This window comes from Pelodiscus sinensis, chromosome 18 (assembly GCF_049634645.1).
Source record: "Pelodiscus sinensis isolate JC-2024 chromosome 18, ASM4963464v1, whole genome shotgun sequence".
Lineage (NCBI taxonomy): Eukaryota > Metazoa > Chordata > Testudines > Trionychidae > Pelodiscus > Pelodiscus sinensis.
This window is the reverse complement of record NC_134728.1, coordinates 1,870,610-1,898,366: the sequence shown is the minus strand read 5'-3', so window position 1 is coordinate 1,898,366 and position 27,757 is coordinate 1,870,610. Positions and strand designations below refer to the sequence as shown.

General features: G+C 54.7%; 1 protein-coding gene across 2 annotated transcripts; it reads left to right on the top strand.

Annotated features, from left to right (window-relative positions):
- The first annotated feature begins 1,208 nt into the window (after positions 1–1,208).
- Positions 1,209–27,289, top strand: HM13 (histocompatibility minor 13). 2 transcript variants are annotated; one of them, XM_075900876.1, is made up of 13 exons: positions 1,209–1,452; positions 3,580–3,678; positions 7,373–7,455; positions 9,043–9,131; positions 10,073–10,158; positions 10,341–10,466; positions 14,774–14,831; positions 18,708–18,791; positions 20,351–20,387; positions 21,479–21,581; positions 22,592–22,677; positions 25,010–25,199; positions 26,837–27,289. In XM_075900876.1, the coding sequence occupies exons 1-12, from the start codon at positions 1,258–1,260 to the stop codon at positions 25,158–25,160; spliced, it is 1,197 nt and encodes a 398-aa protein (XP_075756991.1). In that variant the 5' UTR covers positions 1,209–1,257; the 3' UTR covers positions 25,161–25,199; positions 26,837–27,289. The 2 variants fall into 2 exon arrangements, with proteins under 2 accessions (XP_075756991.1, XP_075756992.1); XM_075900877.1 differs by lacking the exon at positions 25,010–25,199 and having other exon boundaries at positions 1,212–1,452.
- The last annotated feature ends 468 nt before the right edge of the window (positions 27,290–27,757 follow it).

Below are 27,757 nucleotides of genomic sequence, written 5' to 3'. Positions count from 1 at the left end.
GGCTAAACTCAGGTAGCTGGGGGGTGTTGGCAGGTAGCCAGGTGAGCCAATGAGAGAGGATGCTGAAATCTGAATTGAGAAGATATACCTGCCTGCTGTTTTCTTCGTGGGAGTTTTAAGCCAGGAGTTGGGGAAACAACGATTAACGGGTCCGCTTTTCTTGTTTACAAGCATGATCTTAATACAGTCCATGAGTCAGGAGTAGGGGAAGTGTGTGGGGGGAGGGGCATGAGGGGGTGGTTGACAAAGGCTTTCCTTGTCAACCGATCCGCGTCTTGACTTGCGCGCTGTGCCGACGATCAGCTGAGCCGGCACAGTGCGGTGGCCATTTTTATTTTAATGAAGCCGGGGATATTTAAATCCCTGCTTCATTGACTATGTCGGGGAGCCCATTTTACATGCCTCTCTTGGCACAGGCATGTAGTCTAGACATACCCTAAGAGTGTGTCTACACAGCAGGGCTTAACTCAAAATAAGCTATTGAGCTCTGTCAGTTGAATATCTTATTTCAAAATTGGGAGCGTATACACAGCACTTATTTTGAAACAGAGCATTCTTCCTCTCGCTTCCCTTACTCCTTGTACAATGAGGGTTACAGAAGTTGGAGTAAGTAGCTCTCCAGCTTGACGGTATTTCGACATTATTTTGAAATAACTGCCGGCTATGTAGACGCGGCTGTTATTTTGAAATAATGTTGCTGTGTAGATGTACCCAACAGAGCACCCACAGCGAGGTTCTGTGTTTCCGCTGGTGGTGCACATTCGCACATGCCTCGGCGCACGTAACAAAATGTATTCCGCACGTGGCTGGCAAAGATTAAGCGAGAACGTTTTCCAGGATTGTCCTGGAGTCGCCAGGCGTTCGAGATCGTGTCTCAGGAGGAAACGGCTGGGAACACGTCCACCCCACCTGGCAACTGGGGTGTGGGGAGCTGGGGGGGGGGCAGGTGGGGATCCCTGCAGGGAGAATGGAGGGCCTGGCATGGGGGGCAGGCCAGGAGGAGGAGGGCAGGGATCTGGGGTGGATGGGGCCAGGGCCTGGGTGGGGGCCAGGTCTAGGCCCAGGCGTGGCTCTTGCTCATCCCTGGCTGATGCAGGGGCCCAGCGGGTCCCCTGGCAACGGAGCCGGCTCGGTTGCTAGGGGGCGGGGCCAGTCGGGCGCACGCGCGCTTCCCACTTCCGGTTCTTAAGGGAACGTGTCCCTGAAGCGGCGGGGCTGCCGGGCCGGAAGTGCGGACCGCGTTGGGAGCAGGCAGCGATGGCGGAGCAGGCGACGGCTCCCCTGAGCGAAGCGCACAACGCGAGCGGGCCCGGCGCCGCCTCCCCCGCCGGCCCCGCGCGCCCGCCCGCCACCCCCGAGGGCATGGCGCTGGCCTACGGCAGCCTGGTGCTCATGGCGCTGCTGCCCATCTTCTTCGGGGCGCTGCGCTCCGTCACCTGTGCCAAGAGCAAGGTAACCGGGCCCCTCCCCCCCCGGGACCGGGCCCGGGCCCCTCCCCCACCCCCCCCGGGACCGGGCCCCCCCCCTGCCCCCCTCGGGACCGGCCCCTCCCCCCCCCCGGGATCGGCCTCCCCCCCTGCCCCCCTCGGGACCGGCCCCTCCCCCCCCCGGGAACGGCCTCCCCCCCCCTGCCCCCCTCGGGACCGGCCTTCCCCCCCCCGGGACCGGCCTCCCCTCCCCCCCTGCGACCGGGCCCCAGCACCCCCCCCCCCCCCCGGGACCGGCCTCCCCCCCTGCGACCGGGCCCCTCCCCCCCACCCCCCCGGGACCAGCACCCCTCCCTCCCCGGGACCGGCCCCCCACACCCCCCCTCCCCCCCGGGACCGGGCCCCGGCATCCCTTCCCCCCCTCCCCCTTCCCCCCGGGCCTGGGCCCCGGCCCCCCTCCCCTTCTGGGACCGGCACCCCTCCCACTGCGGGCAAATACGCTCTGGAGCTCCTGGTCCCTCACCTCGATACATGATCTGTATGGTTCTGCTTTACCCCTAGTGCTGCGTTCATTCTCCCCTTCCGGAGAGAGAGATCCTTTGGGTTCCTCCACCTCCTTGGTTCTTGTTCCCCGGGTTGTGCTCAGCTAGCTCAGGAGAAGTTCATGTAGCTTTGGAAAGCTTTCAAGCCACACTATCCCTTTTTGAATAATGCATCCAGTTGAAAGAGCTGATCCTGTGTTCTGTTTCTACCCCTCTGGCCTTCTCCCTGGAAAAACTGGTGCTGATCCAAGGGATGCTCCTATTTCCTTTCACTATCCTCCACAGAGATGCTTTTCCTATCAGAGAATTTTGCTCCCTTTCAGCTTCAGCTTCAACACACATCTCTGAGTGTCTAGGTATACTTGGTCCCTACCTCACTGCAGGAGACGCACTAGATAACCTCCCAAGGTCTGCTCCAGCCCTACATTTCTATGATTCTGCACTTTATCTTGTTCTGATGCCTTATAGCCCACCTTGGTTTAGCAGGTATATCCCATTTGCTTCCCCGATGCCTGGCTGTGGGATCTTATCATAGCAGTGTTCAGTGTTTGCTAGATGGAGATAAACCTTCTGGTCCTTGCAGAGAGTGAGCAATTCTCTGGGTACTTAGATACTGTCTTGAGCTGGGGAATGCTGTGCAGCAGCCAGCTGTGTGCTCTGTATGAGTCCTCACTGCTTGCATATGGTGGTTTTGCATAAGTGGTAGCACTAGAGTGCATGCTGCCCAGGCAGGATTGCAAGTGTGTTATGAAAGTTTCTATGTCTCAATTAGCCAAACAGCTAATGCCAAGTGTAGTCAGCTGTCTGGTAAGCAGCACAGAGTGAGGCTGCTTTCAGTTTTCCAGAGAGACTTCTAGCCATCCTGCTGTGCTGTGTGGTCTTGGTACCACAGCAAGGCAATGGATGTCAGAGGGAGGATACACTACAAGTGAACAAAACGTTGGATCAGGAATTATACTGAAAGAAACAAGCTTTTTGGGGTCATACCAGGAGATTTCAAGTTACTTAATTGAAGCTTCTAAAATTATTTAAAGGAGTTGACAAAGTCACTGGGCCTTTCACACTAGCAAAGGGCTCAACTCAAGGGCACCTCCTAAAAGTGAGATGAGTAAGTAGATGGCTGGACAGATCTGTCATTCAAAGGGTAAGAAACAGATGGCATACCCAGCTGGGGAAGCAAAATGAAGCCAAGAATATGAATAATGTTGAAACAGTTCCGATGCAAGAATAGCATCGAGGGGCTGCAGGGTTAGCAGTGGCCGCCACTTATCTGCTGAGTGGGGGGAGTCGGAAGAGAGAAATGGAGAGGGAGGTCAGCTGAGAAGGGTGGCTTCTTTCTCCCCAAGGAAAAAAAGTAGCGAGCTCTGGCAATTAATTCCCTGCTAGGACAAAGGTGGACATGTGTCTGTTTCCATTTCTGCTTTTAATAAAGGCTCAGAAGGGATGACAGGAAGCCAGCAAGCAGCCTGCTTTTGTGGGAGCCCAGTGGTGAATTAGTTCTGCAGAGTCCAGCAAGCTGCTGCTCTGCCGGTGCTTCTGGATCTATTCTTCCTCCTGTGCTGATATTGAAAGTTGGTTAATCCACAGATGTGCTCATCTTCCCTCTCTAGAATGCCTCAGACATGCCAGAGACTATTACCAGTCGGGACGCTGCTCGCTTTCCCATTGTTGCCAGTTGTACCCTCTTCGGACTCTACCTCTTCTTTAAAGTAAGCCAACCACTTGGATCCTATTTTGCTAAACTCTCTTCTGTGCTAGTTGATTGTTTTACCCTCTGTACCTTTCTGCATTCGTATTTAAATCACATCAAGACTGAGCGAGCTGCACTGCAGGCTGTGATCAAAGAAGAGTTTTGACAGGCTCTCTTTGGCTTACTGAGCTAGGCTCTCTAGTATTTGGAGGCACACTGTTGAAGCTGCACAGGTTTTAGAGAACCTTGGAACAGTGCTAGCGAGTGGGAGACATGAAGGCTGGAGTTAGCCTGTATTCTGAACGATCTAACTTTTATGGCTTGTCCAAGTCGGTGTAAAAGTAATTGCTTATTTAAAAAAAAAAAAAAAAAAAAGGCGAGAGAGTCAGTGGAAGTTTTGAGTTAGTTCTTAGACTATTAAGGACATGGGGCCTCCCTATGGCGCTGGCTCTGAAGTCTGAGATGTGCTAACCAATCACTGTTACCTGACTGAAAGCAGAGAATGAAGGGATATGAAAGTATAACCAGGGCTTATCTGTTACTGTTAATGGTTACACACCGGCTCCTGCCTCGCTCCTGGGGAGTCGACTGCCACCCCGTTGCTGCTGGTTCTGTATCAGAGCCAGCAGTGTGGGGGTGGCAGTCAGCTCCCAGGGAGTTTGGCTGCAGGCAGTCTAGCCACTGCACATTGTGAGCAGGCTTAAAAGCCAGCTGGCTGCTGCCCTGCACTGGAGGTGAGTATAATTGCCGAGCTGCCTCTCCCCACCCCAGCTGCACTGCTGCCTCTGTATCAGAGACAGCAGTGGGGGCGGGGAGCAGGCGGCATCCCATGCACCAGCCTCTATCCATGATAGGCTGGGGCTCACCGTGGACAGAGGCTGCTCTGTGGGATGCCCGCCCCCTCCCCTCAGACGGGGCGGCTGACACCCCACACTGCTCCCTCTGTATCAGAGGCAGCAACGTGGGGTCTGTGCAGGGAGCTGATTTTTAAAAGGGCAGAGGGCTCCCCAGGATTGGAGCCGGGAGCACACTGGCTGCTGAACCCACCCCTGGAGAGTGTTTTAGTAAATGATCATTTTTTTCCAGCTACACAAATACTAAAATAACCCTTGTCTAACATCCCTAGGAAAAGGTGATGTTATTTTTACTCAGACAATCTCCCATATGTTTCATGAGTGAAGCCTCAGAGAAATATTACACTCACATCTCAGGTTACATGAAAATGCTGAAACTATAGCAAGAGGTCATGGCAGTAAGGGCTTTAGTGCATGAGAATAATGGCGCTATGTAACTAAATTGACTTGGCCTCGTCTACATGAGACTATTTGTACTAAAGCTGACTTTAAATGATATGGTTATGCCCATACCCTATGTCGTTAAACTTAAGGGGTGTGTCTAGGCTGGCATGATTTTGCGCAAAATCTTGCCGCCTGTCTACACTGGCCGTGAATATTTGCACAAGAACACTGACTTTGTAATGTACAAAATCAGTGGTTCTTGCACAAATACTCCGATGCTCCCGCTCAGGGATAAGCCCTCTTGTGCAAGTATTCTTGCACAAGAGGGCCAGTGTAGACAGCCACGTTAATTTCTTGCGCAAGAAAGCCCGATGGCTAAAATGGCCATTGGAGCTTTCTTGCGCAAGAGAGCGTCTACACTGGCACGGATGCTTTTGCGCAAAAGCAAATCTTTTGTGCAAAGGTACATGCCAGTATAGACGCTCTCTTGCGCAAATACTTTTAACGGAAAATCTTTTCCGTTAAAAGTATTTGCGCAAAATCATGCCAGTCTAGACACAGCCAAGGTAGAAGATTACCAATGTAAACTGAAGCTTAAACTGGTTTAAGTGCATCTACATAAGGTGGTTGTACAGGCCTAATTTACAATTTAAAATCAGCTTAAAGCGGTACAGCCTTTTTATTGATGAGGCCTTAATAATTAATTTCAACTGCTATTCTAATCCTTCCTCCATTACAAGTTTCTCATACTTCTCTGGGTTGTAATATTCCGGTTTTGGTCTTTAGCCCAAGGGAAAATTATTTTTAGAATGCTTGAAGAAAATTGGTTCAGACGTATCAGAGTTCTACGAGCACTGGGGCAGGGGGAATACTTCTCTAAAGATACCTTCTGGTCAGGGTTCTTGCTCCTGGAATAGGGGCGACCATAAGTCAAGATCCCTGCTATTTATGGTATCCCCTCACCGTGGTCACAAACGCTGCCCATCAAACATTCCGGTCAATTCCTTTTTGACTGCGTCAGAGAAGGCGTTCACCCTAAGAGACCCAGTCTCCTCTGGTGGCATGATGCTAACTGTACTTCTAAAGTACCTTTGCCATCCCTTATCCTTTGGTCATGCCAGGTGTGTCTGTGAAATGTTGCAGGAGGGAAAGTGCTAAACATGCACAATGTGGCCAAATTACTGTTGCTGCACGAGCCTTCGTTTAAAATAGTTACCATGGCGTTACTCCGCTGTAGGCATTTATATTTTAATTTCTCTCTATTTTAGGAGAATACAAGAGAAGACTAAAGGCTGCCTTAAGTGCTGCTTGGCACATTTAGCTCAGTTCTGGGGCAGCAGTTAGGGTGTGAGAGAGAAGGCTGCACGTGTATTTCAAAGGGATAGAGGGTTCTCGTAATATTCTTAGATAAACAAGGGTGGAGCATGAATTGAGTGTGTCTTTGGAACTGAAAGGTAGGGGGAATGCTGCCCATTGTAAGGCTGGACGAGATCTCAACATGTCATCTTGTCCAGCTCCCCATGCTGAGGCAGGTCTATACTATACCCGGAAGGTTGCCTTACGGTACGCGACTCCAGCTACGTAAATAGTGTCGCTGGAGTCAACGTACCTTAAGCTGCGCTTGGCACCATCTCCATAGTGGGGCGTCAATGAGAGAAACGCTCCTATCGACTTCCCTTACTCCTTGCAATAGTGAGGAGTACCAGTGCCGATGGGAACACCCTTAGCATTTGATTTAGCTCAGGGTTTCCCAACCTATGGCTTGGGACCCAAATATGGGTCGCCATTACATTTCAAAAGGTGGCTTTGCCCCCTCTCCTCCCCCTGTTGTTGAATTGCCTTGGGTCACCAAGTCTTCCTGAATTGTCAGAATGGGTCCCCATCTGGAAAAGGTTGGGAACCGCTGATTTAGCAGGTCTTTACTAGACCTGCTAAATCAAAGGCCAGCCGCTGCAATGTCCAGTCTTCCTGCAGTGGAGACATGGCCTGAGGCAGGATTAGGCCAACCTGTGTGTCCTTTTTATATTCAGGATGTTACATGAATTTAACACACACTTTCATGCTCCAATCACATACTACATTTCTTTCCAAAAGAGAATTATTTGGAAAAATGAGTGCTCCATCCTGCAATATTTGATTTTATTTTTAAACGTTCTTAATGACTTGCTGTTCTTGTGGCAGCATAGACTCTGGAGGTGGTAACATATCCTGCATGGCCCTTATTAGGGGAGTGGGGAAACTGGTCATTTATTTTAATTCCTTCTTGTTTTTACCTCTGCTAGTACGAAATGTAGTGAATATGTGGCGCTCCCTTCATTTTTCTTAGTCTCTTGACACTGCTTTCTGGTCACAGTTGTGACAAGGAACTTGCTAGTCACTCACAGCTACGTAACATGGAAAGGGCATCTTGGCCTTTTCTGCCACCTGCAAGATAGGAATTGCGATTGTAACTGATTCTTGTGTTTGGCCTTTCAGATCTTCTCTCAAGAATATATCAACCTGTTGCTCTCCATGTATTTCTTTGTTTTGGGCATCCTAGCTTTGTCTCACACCATCAGGTAAGCCGTTTCCTTCAGTACTGAATGGTGAGCTCTGTCCTGGTGACAAGGGGAGTGCTCTGTGGTGCATGTGCAAATAGAAAAGTGCAGGCTGGAGCTGTTTATTCCCAGAGTGCGGTTACCTTGCAGCGGTAATGACGTGACCTAGCTGTTACATAGTGCTTTGCAAAGTGCTTTGCGTCCCACTGATGCAAAGGAGGGCAGCTTCATTATCTCTGGCCTGCATGCTGGGAAGCTGAGGCACAGAGAGGTGAAGTGACTTGCCTGAGGTCACGTAGCAGACCGATGGCCAAGCCAGGCATAGAACCCAGCTCTCCTGAGCCCCAGGCTGTGCTGCTGTGAAAGAGTTTGGATTTATACTGCATGGCCAGCGAGGCCCTGTCCCTCTCCTGAGCAGCTGGCAGGACAGGCTGTATGTAAACAGGACAGAGAGGATGTTTTGCTTTGAACAGTGACTGAGAGAGGCTCCTGAAATCCTCAATGGGCTTTTATTGCCAGAGCTTGTGCCTCAGCAAGTCTGGTTGGGAAATGTGGTTTGGAAGGCACAAGCCCCAGTGAAAACGGCCAGCTACATTCTCCGCTGCGCTGGGACAAAACGTGGTAAAGTCAGGGATTGAGCCACCGTTCTGATCCATCCCCCGTTCCTGGGGCTGGCCGAGGCTGAGCAAATTAGAGCATTCTGAACTCACTACACCAGCAAGAGCTGCTCCCTCACGGTGTACTCCAGCCACACCCCTTCTGTGCCATATGCTGGGGGGTGGGGGCAGCTTTGCACCAGCCGAGGATTCCCCCTTTCCAGGGTAAGTGGTTGCCTGCTGAAGGTAGCACTTAGGGTCCCTTTGCACCTTAGAGTAGGGCAGGGTCTGACCTGGACATTGCAAACTCATCTCAGCTTTTCTAGAAAAGTCAAATTAGTCGGGAGTGAGGTGGGGGGTCACCTTTCTCTCGATGCACTGACACACGTTAACTACTCCGGGAGAAGCTATTGCTGGTGTCAGGCTTCCAATAGGGGGTCTCCGCTGCAAGCCTCTGCTCCAGGACACTTGTGGGCCACTGCAGCAAGCTTTGCCAGAGACTGCGGGGTGTGCTGGGGCGTGCAGGGCAGCAGGTGGGGTGGTGGACGGGAAGTGAGAACCATCCCTTCTAAGCACTAGCAGAGTTGGGTTGGGCTTCTCCTGCCTCCAGTGGAGTTCTCCTTTTCCTCTGGCTGCTGCTAAGCCTGCCTTGCTAGGGGTGACTGAAAAGCACTGGCATGCAGCCCGTTGCCCCCAGACTGGCATGCTTCCCAAATGATCCCAGCAACGCTCCTCTACAGGCCTCCCCGTGGCTCGGCTTGACTGCTGCCTGGAACCCTGCAGGCTGCCTTCTGCCGGTTAGAGCCTAGCGCTGTAGACTCAGCTCTGACTCGGGACCTTCAGCAAGTCATTTCATGGGTCTGTACTTGAGTGTTCCCCTCCGTCCAGTGAGGTTAGGACAGAAGTGTTGGGATGTTTGTGATGAGATTTGTAGCCATCCTGGAGGTGCTAGGGAGTGCATTGGATTCACAGGGGCTTCTGTAGCACTGACTTTCTCTCCTCTCTCTTTCAGCCCTGTCATGAACAAATTCTTCCCAGCTAACTTCCCCAGCAAACAATACCAGCTTCTCTTCACCCAGGGCTCGGGGGAAACCAAGGAAGGTATGGCCAGCTTGCCTGCTTTCTCCTGGGACTTTTTGGTTCTACCTTTTTGTTTCCTGCTTCATGTTCTCTCTGTCTCAGCTTATCCATTTTCAACCCTTCATTGTATCAAACTGTTTTGGACTCTGTCTCTCGTTCCCCAGTCCATGCTGCTAACGTCTATTTGAATGTACCCGATACTCTCTAACTAGAGCCAGAAATGCTGTGCCTGTGGTGTTAGGACCTCGGCTTCGGCATCTCCCGGTCTGCTGCCTTCTGGTCTGATAAAAATATTAAAAATGATTTGCCTTTATCCAAGGCTTTTAAGTATTCTACTGCCATCTCCTGTGCTCCTGATCTCCACCCCTGGTGGTCTGTGCACAGGTAGAATAAGCTTCTCCTTGCTGAAAATGTGTTTACTGCTAGTTAACTGTGTGACTGTGAAAGGCGAGGAGGCATCCTGAGACCGCTTTGTGTATACAGTCCCAGGGAACACGAGTCCAGTTCCCTTCCCAGCAGCAAGGCGATCTGCTGAGGAATCGTGGCCTGCTTGAAAGGCAAGATCCAGGGTTTCCGAGGCTCCGCTCTGAGTGCACACCTCACGTGCGTGCGGTTATGGCAGAGTTGGTCCTGTCACATGCGGTGCCACTCCTGCACTTGTTTGGGAAGGTGGTGGCGGTGGTGTTGCTCACCGGCTGCTTATGTGCTAGTCTCGGAGGGGAGCCGTGTTCATCTGTATCTGCAAAAACAAGGAGTCCTGTGGTGCCAGAGAGACCAACAGAATGTATCTGCCGAAGTGGATTTTAGCCCCGGAAGCTGATGCCCCAATAAATCTTTTAGTCCTTAAGGTGCTGCAGGACTCCTTGTTGCTTGTGTGCATACTAGTCACTGCTCTGCCTGCGAGTGAGGGGGAGGAGGAGCTGTGTGGGCCAGATGGAATCATGCTGTTCTGTTTGTTACAGAAATAGTGAATTATGAATTTGATTCCAAGGACCTTGTGTGCCTGGCTATGAGCAGCGTCGTTGGCGTCTGGTACCTGCTGAGGAAGGTAGGAAAGGGAACAAAGCAAAGTGGGATATTCAAGCTAGGAAGCGGGAGGGTGGAGGAGGGAACGAACAGCAGCTAAATCAAACTTGGGAGTCTCTTGGTAATTGGCCCACAAGGACTAGTCGGTTAGTGCTGCCATCTGTGCTGAGCCAAATCCATCTTCCTGCTGTGTTTGGCCCGTAGCACTGGATTGCAAACAATCTCTTTGGACTGGCATTCTCTCTCAACGGTGTGGAGCTCCTGCATTTGAACAACGTCAGCACTGGCTGCATCCTGCTCGGCGGCCTTTTCATCTACGATGTGTTCTGGGTAAGCAGGCGTGGCTGCGGGCGTTGGAGGGGAAGGGGCTGCGTCACACACACCCCCCCCGTTACGTGGGTTTTCTGGCCATGGGGCCAGTGTGATGTCATGCTGATTTTGGGACAGGAAAACCATGACTGCTGTCCAGTGTACGCGTTCACGTCTGCCCGGAAGCAGGGGGAAGGGAGGGGAAATGACAGGGTGTTTGGCCAAAACTTGGCCCAGCAAATACTCTTGCAAATGTATTCACTTAATTCCAGAGGGTGGCTCCCAGAGCATGCAGCTCTCCAGTGAGAAATCTGCTGTGTTGCATAAAGGAGCTGGCACCACCCTGCTGTCTGTTTGCTCTAGTGTATCTGGTTTTCTCAGCTGATTATCATGCTGTGCCTACAAGTAGAATCCAGCCAAACTTCCTAGCTCTGTACAAAGGACTCATCCTTGCTTCTTGATTTCATGTGTCTCTTTAGTGTTAAAAGTGATTCCCAATTTGGGATCTAAGCTGATGATTTCACAGTAAGGAAAAGATAAATAATGTAGTGAACGTGCTACAGGTACCTCTTGTGACCTTGGTACGAAGTTTTGCTGGAATAGTAAAGATTTTCCCTAAATCTTGTGGTTGTTTCAAGGCACAGTCTGCTGGAAAGTCCCTTTGGATACTGTTCTCTCTTCGGCCCTCGCTAGAGCTTTCTGACCTCACTTCTTGGTCTTAATAAACATACACTCCATAACTGCACCATTGTGTCATGCTCCTGTCTCTCTGAGTGCCAACTCTTGAGTCCCACTAGCCAGGAATTCGTTGGCCTCTGATGTGTAGCTTTACTGTTGGCTTAAACTAAACTAGGTGCCATGAAATTAGTGGGAATTGATGAGTCCTGACAAACACATTCCCAGCCAATCAAACAAAATGTGCCAGGATTTCAAATGGACACGTTCCTCCAGATAATACGCTAAAAATAGATGCCCTCAGAGCAAAATACAGTTCAGGAGCAATTGTTACACTTCCTATTGAAATCAGTTCTCTTTGAAGCTTCCAACTACGCATTGTCTGCTAATTGAGGCCACGTGAGCAGTTCGTACTTTTACAGAAACGTGTTCATGTGAATTTAGGCCAGTGGCAGGCATGCTCAATTTGGTCGACTTAATGCATCTTCTGCACATACACATCATACATCATCTGGAAGCTTCTGAGGGCTGCTTTAGCATGAGGCATGCTCTGGAGCTGTCAAGTGGTGCTGTTACCATAGAAACAGGGATAAACGATGACGCCATCCCTCATTCAAGTGACCGCTTTGAAATACTTGCGTTCGCTTCTGTTCATTTAATGTGTGTCTGTTATTTCAAGGTATAAAGTTGGGTTTCTTTATGACCTCAAAGCATCATAACAACGATCTAAAGGATAAAACAAAGTCTAGTGATAAACTTGTATAGGTATCACTGAAATGGACTCGCTCTGGTGACACTTCTAGTCAACACCATCCTCCTGATCTCTGAGTGTGGGGGCTAGTGCTGTCTTCGTTGCCTGGGCATGCACCGGGAAGGTTGTTCTGGTGACACAGTTGACTATGCAGTGACACCTACTGGTACATGCACAAATAAGGTCTTGTCGAATCTGCCAACAGGCCCTTGAAGAACCCTGGAGGTAATTCATCATCCACTTCTTTCCATCCCTGTTGGAATGGTGATCCCGTGTCTAGTTTACCTGTGTGGGGGGGCATCCAAATCTTGTCAGTTGAGATGCTCTTCAAAGCTGTCCTCGCATGGTGGAGTTTGGCTGGTGGCTTATCCTCTTTGATGGCTAGTTGGAGGCGTAAGCAGATCAGAGCTGTGGGTTACCTTTTCTCTCCCACTCCGGTCACGCAGCACGGTGACCAACTTCCGTGCCACAGAAATTGTGGCTTGCCTGTCCTCCCTCCTAGAAGCAGTAAGCTGCTTTTGTTTTGACATGGATGTTTTTTTCCCAATACCAAACGCATGAAGCAGTCACATCCTCCAAGTGCACGTGCAGCGTGAGGTGTGTTGCACAAGCCAGGAGGGAGTGGGCCACAAGCACGCACAGGTGTGAAGTGGTGCATGTCCGTTGTGTTGATAACAATGCCCATGTTATCTCTGCATTCTGGTTTTGGAAAGTAGAGAGCAGCAAGGACCAAAATGTCAGTATCCAGTGACCCGATTACTGCAGCTCCTTTGGCTTTTCGGTCTCCTGCTGGCATGCTGGCGCACACAGCAGCAGGTGGATCCTTGTCTTCAACGCCTCTACTGGTGCTGCTCTTTGCTACTGCGCCGCTGGAAAGGTCTCCAACCAGGAGGGGTGTGTTTGCTGAGTGTTTTCTTCGCACTCGGGTGTGTTTTGAACCATATAATCGGAGGGGTTTTACAAGTGACCACTTTCAGGATGCTGCAATTAGAAACTTCTTCCAGGGAGGTGCAGGGCATTCACCAGTCACCTGCTTTTCCTGCCTCCATCCTTAGATCCTGTCCGGCGCTGTCTTTCTGCAGTTTTCATAGAGTTACAGTAGTTGCATCTGTCAAAGACTTGGATTTCAGAATTAGCTTTGTCAGCTCCTTTTTGGACCTGCCTCAAATACTCAGCAGCCGGTTCATCAGCTGTGTGGAATTTGTCTCCAGTCGTCCCTTCCATGACAGCCCTGGCCTCTTTGAGGTACGCTGTGATTTCTGTGTTGCATGCTCTTAGCTTATTGATTCTTCCCGCTTGAGTTTCCCATTGATGTCCGAATTCAGCTTTGTCTGTTCTTCTCATTGTTTTATCAGTGTGGAGGAGGGACAAATGCACAGATCCTGTGGGGTGACTAAGAACCATTGCCACTGAAATATCATCTGCCTCTTGGTAAGAACAGGGCTCTGCAGACAACAGTTTCTGGATGGATAGCTGTTGTAAGCATCCCTCCCTTGACGGACTTGCATTTGGTTGTCTTGGCCATGTTCGCAGATGGTTTGGTGCCAGATTTCTTCTCTGGGCTGAAGAAGCTGCAAGTCTCGTTAAATTAAGTGCAGTCTGGCAGCTGTGTTTTTAAGCACCTTGAGATATGATACAGGGTCAAGTGGGTTTGTCGTGTGGTTGGTGAAAGCCGGAATGTGCTCTTCCTCTCCCTTCAGTGCAGAGGCAAGGACTTGTTTGTGGACTTGGTCTTCACTACTTCTTGTTAGGCCACTTATTTCTCCCAAAGCTTTTGTATGTTCGTAATAGGAAGCTTTGCATTGTCATCTCTGACCCAAACACTGGCCTCTGCAAAGCTACTTTCTGGAAGATTTCAGAGGCTCGTATTAAAGGCATAGATTGTTACGAATTGATGCCTTCTGTCAGGCAGACTAGGGAATGGATTGTATTTACAAGAGGAGAAGGATTACGTTAGGAATTCACGTATATTTATATCTACCCACCGTGCAGGACAAGCTAGAGACATGGAGTCTGCTGGTGCACAACCTTCAGTGTGACACTGATCTGTCAGCCAGTTGCAGTTAAAAATACAGGACAACTCTTCTAATCATTTGTGGGATATTTTGACAATTAAGAATGTCACATGAAAACATTTCATGTGAATGTATTGCAAAATGTCGCTCTGCACCAATAAACATCTTTTAATAAGTTGTTTGGTAGTGTGGACTAGTAAACACCACAACAAGGTGCTGAAATGCATTTCAACCATAAAAGCTCCAGTTATAGTCCTGTTAGTGTTTCTTGAATTATACAAAAATGACTCTCATTGTTTCCCCTTGACTACATGTATATGGCAACACTTGACAGTTCCACATTAGGAATGTAAAATCCCATGTCATTGGTTAGCTGGTTAATCAGTTAACCAATTAAAGGCGGGGCAGGGGCTGCTCCGGCCAGGCTGAAGTGTCCCCCCCACCCACGGTGCACCCCATGGCGCTGGAGCAGCCTCCTGCCTACGGGGGGGGGGGGGGGGGGGTTGGAGGGGTGCTGCTCCAGCTCCCACTGGTTAACCAGAACCAGTAAACCTCACCCATTAAGGGTAAGCTTACCAGTTAACCAGTCAAGTCCGTATTCCACATCGTGCCTCCTCCAAACACACCTAACATAATCCTTCCAATGAGACATGATATGGGGCTTTGCTGGGCAGGTACATTGAATTCCTGAAACAGGGCCCGTTTGGGAGAATTGCTGCATGCCTGTTACTCTGGCTTCAGGCTGGACTCACCTGAATTCGAGTGGAAAATGAATACTGTGATCCTCTGAATGATGGGAGTGCCGTCTCTGCTCTGGCCAGGGCGGTGGTAGCTGGCTTCTCTCTTTAGTTGAGCCTCTGTTTTCACTGTGGACTATTTGCTCGTAGGTTTTTGGCACCAATGTGATGGTGACTGTTGCCAAATCATTTGAGGCACCGATAAAACGTGAGTAGATCTTTCCTGCTTCCTGAACGGGCCTGTCCTGTCTCCTGCCTATCACCCTTGCTGCATGGGCTCGGTGCGCCACCTGACTAGTGTTACATTGCATTGTGGGTGCCACTGGGCATTCATGGATTTTTTGTTTTGTTTTGTTTTGTTTTGTTATCCTGCGTTCTCTGGCTTTGAGTTAGGATCCTACTCCTGGTTGCATTCTGCCCGCAAGGGCCTCGGATCCTCTCGCTGCCATTTGCTCTAGATTTGTAGAAGGTCTCTTCCTGCCTGTCCTGTTGCAGGCATCCTATGAAGTACAATAGATCTGCTAGGCAAGGCAGCATTGGACGTGGGTGTTCAGATCTCTGATGATGGGGCAGGAACATCTGCAGAGACCTGCTCCAGCCCAGAGAAGGGGGGAAAAGCTCCTGAAGCTATGGAGTCTGCAGCATTTGGGGGAGGGGGATAGTAGCCACTTTCCAGTTTAGGGTTCCTGGGGATTTGCTTGTAAAGCTGGAATAGAATCCCTCTCAGCCTCGGACTTGGCCTAGTGACTCTGCAGTAGGGATGGAAGCGATCAGTCGAGTCACTACTCAACTACTTGCTTTCCCTGCCCCCTTGCTGCCTCTGTATTAGTGTTGAGCGGAGCCGGCTTAAAAGTCAGTTCCCTGCAGCACCATCTCCTGTGCGAGGAGAGGGGGGGCACAGGAGGCAGAGGTGCAGCGGGGGACCCGGGGCGAGCCAGGACTGCCCCCAGTAGCTAACCCCCTTATCGACTAATCAAGTAGTCGATGGAAATTCCATCAACTACTCGATTCGTTTATTAACCGCTACTTAGCATCCCCACTCTCCAGAGGCCGATGGACTCTCCCAGCTAATACCTTTAGAAAGTAAAGGAAACACCGTTGAACAGCAGAACGGCCAGACCAATGGTCCCTCTAGCCCAGTGTCCTGTCTTGCAGTACCAGGGAGAGTGACAGTGCATTTTAGAGAGTGATTTCTCCTATTGTCCAGTCCCAGCTTTTTGCAGTCAGAGATTTAGGGAAACTCAAAGCTTTGATTGCATTCCTTACCGTCTTGTCTAATAGCTGTTGATGGATCTGTCATCCATGAATGTATCGAATTCCTTTTTGGACCCAGGAATACGTTTGGCCTTTACAGTATGCCCTGGCAAGGAGTTCCACACATTAACTTTATGTTGTGTGAAGCCGTGCCGCCTGATGCTTGTTTTAAATCCACTGCCTATTAATTTCACTGGGTGACCATCGGTTCTTGTGGATATCTAACACTTCCTTATTAGTTTCTCCACTCCATTCATGATTTGACAGACCTCTATCCTATCCCCCCTTAATCGTCTCTTTCCTAGGCAGTACCACCCCTGTATCTTTAATCTCTCCCCATATGGAAGCTGTTCCATACCCCTCATCGTTTTTGTTGCCCCTTCTCTGTATTTTTTTTTCTAATTCTAATATCTTTTTTGAGGTGATCAGAACTGCATGTAGTACTAAAGGTGTGGACCTACCGTGGACTTGTAGTGTATCCCTTTCCTAATAGCTCCTAACGTTCAGTTTGCTTTTTTGACTGCTGCTGCATATTGAACGGATGTTTTCAAAGAACCATCCACAATGACTCCCAAGACCTCTGTGTGGATATAGCTAATTTAGACCCCATCGCTTTGTATGTATAGTGGGGATGTTTTCCAGTGTGCATTTATCGACATTAAATTTCATCTGCCATTTTGTTTTCCAGTCACCCAGTTTTGTGACAGCCCTTTGTAAGTCTTATTCTGCCTTGAACTTTACTATCTTAAGTAGTTTTTGTATTGTTTGCAAACTTTGCCATCCCCCTGTTTACCCCTTTTTCCAGACTTACAAATATGTTGCACAGCACTGGTCCCAGTACAGATCCTTGGGGGACCCTGCTATTTACCCCCTCAGCTGTGAAAAATGTCCTATGCTTTGTTTCCTGTCTGACCAGCTACCGATCCATGAGAGAACCTTCCCTCTTATGCCATGACAGCTTCTTTTGCTTAAGAGCCATTGGTGAGGGACTTTGGGAAAAGTTTCCGAAAGGTCCAGGTATACTGGATCTGTTTGAATTCATCAGTTTGTTCCCAAACCACCTCCACTGGGAACGGTTCCTCAGATTTGTCGCCTAAAAAGAATGGCTCCCGTGTCGGACTCATCCTCTCACCTTTCGCAGTGAAGACCAATGCAAAGAATTTAGGTAGCTTCTTGGCAAAGGCCTTGTCTTCCTTGGCTGCTCCTTTAGTACCTTGGTGGCCCACTGGCCGTCTGAAGGCCTGGCAGGCTTTGGGCCTCTGATGTACTTAAAAATGCGGTTAGCATCTCTCTTGCTACTTGCTTTTCAGATTCCCATCTGGCCTGTCTAATGATACTTGACTTGCCAGAGTTTACACTCTTCTGCTTTCCTCGGTAGAACTGGATTCCAGTTTTTAAAGGATGTCTTTTTCTTGCTGTTTAGCCAGAGTAGCATTTTGGACTCTTGCTGGTTTGGTTTTTATGTAGGGTTACGTATGAACTTTGAGCCTCTGTTGTAGTGTCTTCAGAAGAAGGTCCCTGCAGCTTCCAGGTATTTCACTCTTGTGTCTCTTCTTAATTTCTATTTAACTTGCCTCATTTATGTGTAGTTCCCCTTTTTGAAATGAAATGCTACACTGGGGGGGGTTTCTTTGGTATTCTTCGCCCCTACAAGGACGTTATGGCTGCTGTTACTGAGAGGTTCTGGTGTGTTCACCTCTTGGGCCAGATCTTCTGCGCTACTTAGGACTAAATCAAGAATTCTCTCCCCATGTGAGTTCCAGGAGGAGCTGCTCCATTAATGGTATCTAGAAATGTTCTCTGCATCCCGTCCTGAGGTGACATGTACCCAGACAATGGGGGGTAGCTGAAATCCCCTGTTTTGGGGGTTTTGTTTTTGTGGCCTCTTGAATCTTCTAGTCAAACCAATTCGGGTCAGGTGACCAGTACTGTGTTCCTACTACTGTGCTCGTTATAGTCAAGCAGGGAATTTCTGTGTCTAGAGTCTGGGGGACTGTTGGATTCATGTCCCACATAGCAAAAGACCCATACGCCACCGTTTCTTTGCCTTCCTTGAGCTAAACACCCTACCCCACCCTGCATTCCTCTTGCATCTCAGGCCTGGGTCCCTCTGCACTGTTCGCCCCCTGCGGCCTGAATGGATACAGACTGCTTGTGATGCTCCAACAGCTGCCTTCTTCCGTGGCCCACCCTACCGTGTGTAATGTAGGGTAGAGAGATGGGACAGTTGTCATTCACAAGCTGAGCTGTCGGCTCCTCTTTGCAGACCGCAGCTCCTGCAAGCCACCCTGTGGGACTCTCTCTCCAGCTGGGGACCCGGCGCAGGGTGCAAGGAGGAGTGTCGTCTCCCCCCCCCCCCCCCCCCCGTGTCTGTCGTCCCCTCACTGTGGCCCTCTCCCAGGCTGGCACCACGCAGCACTGCTGCCTGCGAGATGGGGGAGGCCAGACGGTCCCCTCTGGCTGTCCTAATGCCTTGGCTTCCCCAGCGCCCCAGGAGGAGCTCAGCCTTTCGCGTGGAAGACCCTGCATGTAGATGGAGCATGTGTCTCCGTATTGCCCTGCCGTGGGTGTCGTCTGGCAAGGGTGGAGTGTGCATGGGATGGTCAGCGGTTTGTCTCCTCGTTCCCTTTCCAGGGCATGCAGCGGGGGCAGGGGGGGGGCGTTGCGGTGGGTTGATGCAGCTTTGTGGCAAGAAGAACAGATGGAATTTGAGCTGAACCTCTCCTGTGGCTTGTTCCATGCCTGTAACCCCCTCCCCCCATGCTAATCTCTACCCAACGCATCTGCTTGTGTTTGTGCTTCTAACCCTGAGCTCTCTCTGCCTTCCCAGTGGTTTTCCCCCAGGACCTGCTGGAGAAGGGGCTGGAGGCCGACAACTTTGCCATGCTGGGCCTTGGGGACGTGGTAATTCCAGGTAAAGAGGACTGATGGTGTGTTAATAGGAAGTGTCTCCACCAAGGCTGTGAATTCAGTGCCTGGGACTCGCATCTGGGGCCGGGGTGGGGCGCGTAGGCTCCACATCCAGCTAAAAGCCGCAGGGTGGCCAGCGACCCCTCTGCATAGGAGCTGAAGGAGGGCATGGCCCCGCGAGTGGAGGCCTCAAGGGGAGATCGGGGACACCTGCTGCTGGGAAGAGGCGGCCTTGGGGGAGCCTGCAGCTGGGAGCAGGGAAGGGGGCAGTTGCAGAGGGAAGCCGCCCAGCCAGGGTTTGGCGTTGGTGCTGTTGAGAGCTGTGGTCTGCTTGCCAGGCTGATCTGCAGCCCTAGAGGCAAATGGCTCCGTGCTATGCCGGCCTAGGCCGCCTCCAGTCACCTGCTGGGAGCTGGGGCCGGCCTCAGCTGTGAGTTCTGGGCTGCACTGCTGTCTTGTGGCCTCGTAGGAGATCCCTTTCCTCCTGGCTGCTGCCGTCAGACCCTCGAAGGGCTGGGGGGGAGCAGGCGGCGTAGAAGCGTTGCTGGCAGTGTGGTTAGGGGTGCTCACGGGTGTGCCAGGCCGTGTCACGTGCTCTAGCCCCAGGGTGCTGACGGTACGTCCGGCCTCCCTGGTTAGGGCCAGGGAAGTGCTCTTGTGCTGCCCGGCATGGAGAGGGAGAGAGCCGTGCTTGGCCATGCCGGGGGGTTGCCTGTTTGAATTCCAGACTAGGGGCCACTTGCCTGAAAGGCAGTGGGGTGAGCATGTGGTTCCGGGGCGTCCCTTCTCAGCTCGCTCTGCCCTGTGCCCCAGCCTACGCTCCCCTGATCTTCGGTGGCCCCCTCCGTGCAGCGAGAGGCTGGGAGCTCTACAACAGCGGTTCTCAGACGCTCCACATTAGTGAACCCCTCTCAGGAGACCGATTGGTCTCACGTCTCCCCAAGTGATGCCTCCCTCCGAAGCGACTGGCTCGCGCAATCCCCGAGATCCATCCAGAAGTGCCGCAGCCCCGCGGTTCCTGGACAGTGGCTGACTGTCCCCGTGTAATTACACAGGCCGGTGGAATGTAAATATCAACGTCCCTGTCAGTGTGCGGTCGAGAGCGCAGTGCACGCCAGTCGCTGCGGGAAATTGTAGCTTGCACTGGCTTTGCTAGGGCCTTGGTTGTAGCCTGGTGTCAATCTAGGCAGCTACCAAGGTGGGCTGATGCAGCCCAGGGTCAGCCCAGGTTGAGGGTCACTGCTTCACCAGCTAAGGCGTCGTCCTGTGGCCCCGGGGATGGGGCTGTGCCCATGAAAGCGTATTGGCTAGTCTGTAAGGTGCCACAGCACACCTCGTTGATTTGAAAGTTACCGACTGACCCGGGTAGCCGAGATTGTTCCAGTGCCAAGCGAGTGGGGACTGACTTCGCTAGCACTGGACCGATAGTGAAGTTGGCCACAAGGGGGTGCTGCAGCCCCGGGATGCTCGTGGCTGTGGCCAAGTACAGAATTCTCTGCTGTCGCTCCGCAGTGGGCACCTGGCTCTGTCCCTTTCTCTAACCCTGCCTTTCTGCCCCCTCAGGGATCTTCATCGCCCTGCTGCTGCGCTTCGACATCAGGTGAGCTGTGGCTCGGAGCACGTCTGCTGTGCAGCTGGATTTTGGCACTGCATGGGGGGGTTGCCCCAGGGTGCTTTGCTGAACTGGCTGAGAGAGGCCTGGGCGGCCAAGCGTCTTGCCCTGAGCTTTGGGCTGGGGAGGGTCTGACGGGAGGCCCCGGGGCTAATCTAGGAAGCTGAGGACACCAAGGAGAAGGCTCCTGATGCCGCTGTGGTGACTGAAAAGAGGCTGATGCTAGGCTAGCCCCGAAAGGGCAGGTCTGTGAGCTAGTCTGGGGAAACCCCTGGGACAGGGGGCATGTTGTCTGTGCCCAGGGCCCTGTCCAGTCGTTTGAGCTGGGCATGATGCTGCGTCTGCATACTGGGACTGGGAGAGCCGGTGCTGGAGGCAGAGCAGGAGGAGACGGCTGTGGGGGAGCGGGGAGAGGCAGAGGCAAGGCAGCAGCGCGTGGGAGCAGGAGCGCTCGGCGCCCGGAGGCGGGAAGAGGAGCACTTAGGGTCACCGTGGCAGATGGCGTGGGCTGGTGGGAGTGATCCTGTCGCACAAGGGAAGCACTGGGTCCATCTGCTGCCACGTGGAGGGGAAGCCAGGCCTTCAGGTGACATTCTGCCTGCCTCTGGGACCCTAGTTCTGGCGTCACTTGGGGGACGGGCTCCTAAACATGCCCCCCCCCCCCCCCCCCCCCGGCTCCCACTCCTCAAATGCCCCACTGGCTGCGAGAATCAGGGGCCCGCGCTGGCTTCTCCATGCCGGGCTGGACGTGCTACTGGGGTTGCTCTTGGCCCAGCCTGACGGGCAGTAAAACAGCTGCCCCGCCAGGGAACGGGGCAGGGAGAGACCGGTGACGAGCTGCTCCCAGGGGGTGGAGGGCTTCTCCCTGCAGCTTCCTCACTTGGGTTAATGGCATGAGGCTGCCGGGCACCTTTTGTGCTTCTTGGGCCAGGGCTGGGAGGTCCAGGATCCTTTGGGACCCCTGCAATGGAAGTATTGGCATCCGCTCCCGGGGATAAAGCCCCCTCGTTCCATGAGCTGGGGCTTGGGCCTGGCCGCACGGAGCCCCGTGCTCACCCTGCGCTCTTCCCGCCCGCTAGCCTAAAGAAGAACACGCACACGTACTTCTACACCAGCTTCGTGGCGTACATCTTTGGGCTGGGCCTGACCATCTTCATCATGCACGTCTTCAAGCACGCCCAGGTGAGCCCGCCGGCCTCGGCCCGCGCCCGCCCTGGGAGGCGGGGCCCCAAGGCCCCTGCTCCGTGTCCCTGAACTGAGGCTCCGTGAAGCCTGGCCGGATCTCGCGTTACAATCCAAGGGGGGGGCAGGGATGGGCCGCCCGCCCTGGGGCCGCCGCAGCAAGTGGTGCTAGACGTGGCCAGTTTGCGGGCGCACGCTTTGTGCAGAGTTCACGCCTGCCGGGACAGAGACTCCATCAAATGCAGCGGTCGCCGGGCCTGCCCCTCGCTGCTTCTAGCCCGGCCGAGCGAGAGATGCTCTTGCAACAGTCCCCCTGCCAGGGGGAGGCAGGAGGCAACCAGGCCAGCAGGGCTTAGCTCCCGGGGGAGTGTGCGGTGGAAGAATTGAAAATTGAATTGTAAAGTGAGCGGATGGGTTCTGGGATTCCCAGCACTGCTGCAGGCATCTCTATGGGTAACTGGACTGGAGTGTCCTCTGGGGGGTGGTTCTGGCGGTGGGGAGCCGTGCTCGAGTGCTGAGAACTGCCTGCGGTTTAGTAGCACGGCACAGCTACATGTCTGCTCTGGGTCTCGGTAGCAGGTGCACGGGGATCAGAACTACCGGGTAGTGGGGGGGATTCCCAGCTGCCCCCTCCCGGTGTGCGAGCGTGGCAGCCACTGTGCCCAGAGCGAATAACTCCGCTAGCCTGGGGCATTGGGCTGTGCGGGGGCGGGGGCAGGACTCGGGTTCTCCCCTCTGGGGCAGTGTCCCGAGGTCACTAATCCGCATCCAAGTGGGTGCCAGGCAGCCGGTCGGGCCTGGGCGATGGGAAAGTCGGCACCTGGAGCGCAAGGGAAAGGTCTGACCCTGAGCGTTCCCTCGTGCGGCAAACTCCTAATCTGGGGGCTGCGACTGGCCGGGGTCCTGAGACAAGCCAGCCCCGTTCCTCCCCCGGTCTCCGCTGCAGGCTTGGCTGGCTTTTCTGGCAGCTTTGGTGCTGTGTTTGGTCATGGGCTCTGTTTCTCCCCCAGCCAGCCCTGCTGTACCTGGTTCCTGCCTGCATTGGGTTCCCTCTTCTCATGGCCTTGGTGAAGGGAGAAGTAACCGAAATGTTCAGGTATGTCAGCCACTGGCACGGCTCCCTGGCCGCCAGCGCTGGGCGGGCCTGATATGTGCAGGTGTTCCCATGCGGGGGCACAGGCCAACGGCCGGGTTCACCTGGGCATGCTGAGGGCGTGTGCGGGCGAGGAAGCGACTGTTCAGACACGTCTCCCTGGAGTGCTCCTCTCTAGCCCGGTCCCTGCCCACCGCCTGGTAGCCGGGTGGGAACGCCGACTCTCGGCATGGGGAACGCTGACTCACGCTTCCGCCGAGCGGGTGTCAAGTCAGAGGGCGGGCCGCACACCTGGCTCGTCAGCTCCGGGAGCCGTCGCTGTGCGCACTGGGGGAAGGTGGCGGAACAGCCCAGCCATGGAGACCGGAGCGGTGATGGCTCGCATCAGCATCACAGGCTGCTTAATCTTCCCTCCCCTCTTCCCTGAGCAGAGGGACTAGGCCCTAGCTAGGTAGCCGGCGTCTCTGTGCGACTCCTACCCCAGCCTGTCTAGCCCCGTCCTCCACTGCTCTCCGCACAGCCGCCTAACCTGGTCCGCAGCCTCAGCGCCTGCTGGCTGGCCTGGCCCAGCCAGGGCGGTCCCACCACCTCCCAGCCACAGTGGAGCCAGGGCTGCTCTGCCCTGTGGGTTTCTCTCCAGGGCCGGCGCCCCTCGCACACGTCCCGGGAACAGTTGGACTGTTGCGGCCCGTGGACGTGTGAGCTCCTCGTGGTGTTGTCTCCTCTCAGCCGGAGGTCCGAGAACTACGGGGCGCGAACGTGTGGGACGGGAAAGGGCCGGATTGTCATTCACCTCTTGGCTGCCGGCGGAACCCGACTTTCCTCTCCCTCTCCTAGCCCAGGAGCTGCTACTTTGCACTTTCCTCGCTGTGGCTCTTAGCTGTGACCTCTCCCCTCTTCCCAGTCCTTCCGCGCCTGCCTGGTCTTTGATGACAGTCTCTGCTGCAGGCACTGTGTTCTGGCTTCATCCGCCCTGTGCACCTGGCATCCTGCACCCGCTTTCCACACACGCCTGTGACTCACCAGCCTGCTGCAGCATCACAGCCCTGGGGAGAGCCAAGTGGCTGGCCCCGGGGGATCCGAACAAGGAGCTTGTGGATTCTCGCGGCAGAGCGAGAAGGGTTCCAGTTCCCGAGCGCTGGGCTGGCATTGGACACAGCCTGTGGCTCGTACCCCAGCAAGCCCCCTTAGATGGGAGAGCAACCCCCTCCTAGCCTCCGCGGCAGACGCAGCCCTCTGCAGCTCCGGGTGTTGGCCGCCTGGACAACAGGGGGTTGGGTGCCCTAGGGGTCCAGCATCGCTTGAAACTGCTCCAGTATTTGGAGGAGAAACTGGAACGCGATAGAGCTCATCCGCCCAGAGAGGCGGAAGGCTCCCCCCTCCTCCCCCCGAATTCCACCAGGTGTAGCAGCCGAGGTCGCTTTGATGCCGCTTGTGTTCCTGTGAGCGCTGAAAGTCTGTGATTTGAGCTGGTGTCTCCATCAGCCACCTGCGCTTCTGGCAGCCGCGGTGCTCCGGAGTCTGAGGCCAGCACCCGGTCCCAAGCCCTACGCAGCCTGGCGGCTGCCGGCCCACCCCTTGTGCTTAGCGGTGTGTGCTGGACACGGGGAGCGGGGGGGATCGCTGCCCAGCACGGCGTATGTTCAACGGCCTGGTGGTTATAAACCCGGGTGGCTTTCACAGGCTGGGGGGGCAGATCCCTGCTGTGCCTGGCGGCCGAGGGGCTTGGGGGGCAGCCAGGCGGCCGTGGGAGAAGAAGCCGGGGAGCAGTTAGATGCAAAGGGCCGGAGGGAGGGCAGGCTGGAGCACGGCTAAGCTCGGCACTAACTCTGGGGTTCACATCCCTGCAGAGCCCCCTTGGACAGGCCCTAACCCCCCACCTCCCTTTGTGCTCTGAGCTAGTAACAGGCAAGCGGAGAGCCAGCACGCCCCACCTGCAGCCGCCTGCTCTGACCTGCAGGGAAGAGCCTTGGCACGGCTCCGTCTCCTGCCTCCACGGCTGGGCCTGTCCCTCCCTGGCTACGCAGCTGTGCGCCTGCTTTCCGTGCCGCGCTGCAGGACCTGCCTCGCTCCTTACACGGCCCAGCAGCGGGCGCTTCCAGGAGCCCCCCTGGGGCCAAACGGCCCCCCGGCTCATCCCAGTGCTGGGGCCAGGCGGGTGGGGGAGAAGAGTTGGCAAGCAGGCTTGGCAGGGCAGCGCGTTCGCAGCCGGGGTGCTCAAAGCGACTTTCATTCCTTTCTCTCTCTCTCTCTCTCTCTCTCTCTCTCTCTCCCTCCCCTCACTTGCTGTCCCCTTCCTCCCCCCCCCCCCCCCCCCCCCCCGTCTTTCCTGCAGCTATGAATCCTCTGCTGAAATCTTGCCACACACTCCGCGACTTACCCACTTCCCCACCGTGTCGGGTTCTCCGGCCAGCCTTGCCGATTCCATGCAGCAGAGACTGCCCTGCCCCCGCCGACGCCGGCAGCAAAGCCCCAGCGCCATGTAGCAATCACCCGCGATGCCCTTGCTTTGTCTGTCTGGCCAGGTAGGGGCTCTCCAGTCCTGTCTGCCTGGCTGGGCTGGTCTCTTTCCTCCACCCAAGGGATCCTGGGCGCAGCGCTACGTGCCCCGTCAAACCCCGTTTTCGGGAGCCCTTCTCTGCAGGCTCCAGACCCCCCCAGAGCACTGAGTGTCTGGGGGGGGGGCTGTAGTAGGTGGGGCTAGCCCGGCGATGCCCCATGCTAGGGGGGTGGCATTGTACATGTTCAGCTCTGAGCCTGCTGCCGTTTCTCTTGGGGGGACTTCTCCCCACCCTGCACTGCCGAGGGACTAGCCTCCATGCCCCCTTCACGCAGCCGGAGCCAGCCCTCCCCCAAGCAGGGGACTCCTAAACCGGCCTCGCTGAACCGCCCCCCAGCTCCTGGCTTCGCCGAGTCCGAAGCGCACGTGCGCCTCTCCACCCAGCCCGTCCGGCCTCGTGAAAATGCTAGTGCCACGTGGTGCAGAGGGGCCGCGCCTTAGCCCGGCTGTCTGAACGCTCGGTGTGGTGGGCGGGCCGGGGGAGTGGAGCCACGCACTGCCAAGGAAAGCCATGGCCGCCGTGGGCTGCGGGGCCGGGAGGGGAGGTCGGGCCGGGCGTGTTGATGTGTCTGTGCCTGCGTCGTGCTGCCTTAGCGAAACCCTCTCGTCTCGAGAGCTCTGTTCTTCCAACGCTCCCCAATACGGAGGGGATGTGTGACCCCCGGCAAGCTTCACTAGCAGGGGGAGGGGGCTGAGGGGTTTGCAGTGGGGGGGGGGGGGGGGGTGAGAGCCTGTTATGCTTAAATGAAGTACGTGAGATCTTTTACGGGGGAAACTCCGCGTTTATTGAGAATACAACAGTTGCGCGCACACACGCTCCCCCGCCGGACGACGTCATAGTTACCAGTCCAGATTCTCCATCAATCGAGTGGCCAGCCACACTGAACGCAGGGGGAGGCAGGGCCTGTGTCGGTCGGTCCATCCAGTGCTCCTCTGGAATTGGTGGCTGGCAAGACGAACCCAAAGTTCCCTAGCAAAGCACCCTGCTTTTATAATCCTCCTCTCTGTTGAAAGCCACGTATTCTGCTGTCAGCCTGCGACGGGAATTAATGGCTCATCAATCTGCCAATATCCAATCGTCCTATGAGTCGGGGTACGCAGCGATGGCTCCTTTCAGTCTAACAAGCTCTGGCTGTGGGCTCGGGCTAGGGTGGAGAAGTTTGGAGGGGCAGGCTGCCCCAGGCCTGCGTCTGGGCGAGAGGACCCTCAGCAGCACCTGGAGTGGGGAAATTGCAGCAGCTCGGGGGGGGGGGGGGGGGGGGGCTGGGAAGAGGTGTCTCTCCCTGCCAGAGCCTTGAGAGGTGCTTAGCAGCAGCTTGGAGAAGGCTTAGCTGGGGAGATGCCTCTGGGGGGGAGAGGTACAACCGTGCAGACGATCTGATGGTCACCCTCGCCCAGCGCCTTCGGCTGACTCCTGCATGTGACGCTGCATTGAGGGTGGTGCTCCCCTGCCCGGGTACTGGGTGCTGCCAGGCGGCTGGCAAGCTGGGCTAGTGCTCGTGGGGCTGAGCCGCACTGTCCCCCGGCCGCTGGCGGCCCAGAGCGGAGGCGCTGACTCCCCAAGAACTCCGCTCCCAGCCCCTCTCCTCCTCTTGCCCCCAGCTACGAGGAGAATTCTGCACCCAAGGAGGGGTCTGGAGACGCCACAGACGCAGCGACGGAACAGGAGAAAAAGGAGAAGTGACCTTGCACGTCGGGGCCAGGATGGGCGTGTCGGGACCAGGCCGGGCTGGGATCCACACTCCCCCCGCACGGGATGAAGACGAAAAGACCAGTTGTGTATCCGCATCATGTGCGTGTGTCTGTGTGCGTGTGTGTGCGTGTGTCCGGAGAAACCGTCGGGGTGGGAGCGTCCAAGCCGCAGCGTTCTGCCCGAAGTCCTCCTGCCCCCCCGGCGCCCCCCGGGGCACATCCGCCGCCACGCTCCCTTGGTTTATTTCATTTCTCCTCGTCTCCTAAATGGGTAGAAAAAGGGGAGGGGCAAACCCCCGGGCTGGTTTTTAAATTTTGTATTGTGGACTCGCTTTCTCTCATATTAAACCATCTGGAAGGATGGAGGCGCTGTGTGGGTCTGTTCCTGGCAGCCAGTTGTGGGGAGGAGCTGGCCTCTGCCTTGGGACCCAGTAGGGAGAACGTGCAGCACCCCAGAGCAGTGGCTCCGTGGGGGGGGGGGGGGCCTTTTGGGCGGAGAGGAGGCTGGCTAGGAACCTGTGACCTTTGGCATCGCCAGCTTGTGTGGGGGGAGGAGAGAATTTCTGTCCTAGGTGCTCATGTGGGCCTTTATCTGTGCGCTGGTCAGAGCTGTTATCCCATTGTACAGATGGGGAAACTGAGGCCCGAAGCGCTGTGCCTTGAGGTGTCTGAGCATCTCTGGCAGAGCAGGGCTGAACCCGGGTCTCGCAGGGCTCAGGCTAGGCCCAAACCTCTTTTCTCCCCCGTTACTGTCTCACGGGAGTCGAGCGACGGCCGAGGTGGCTTGGAGAATCCCGCTCCTCACCGCTGGCCGCGGATCATGTGCCTCCT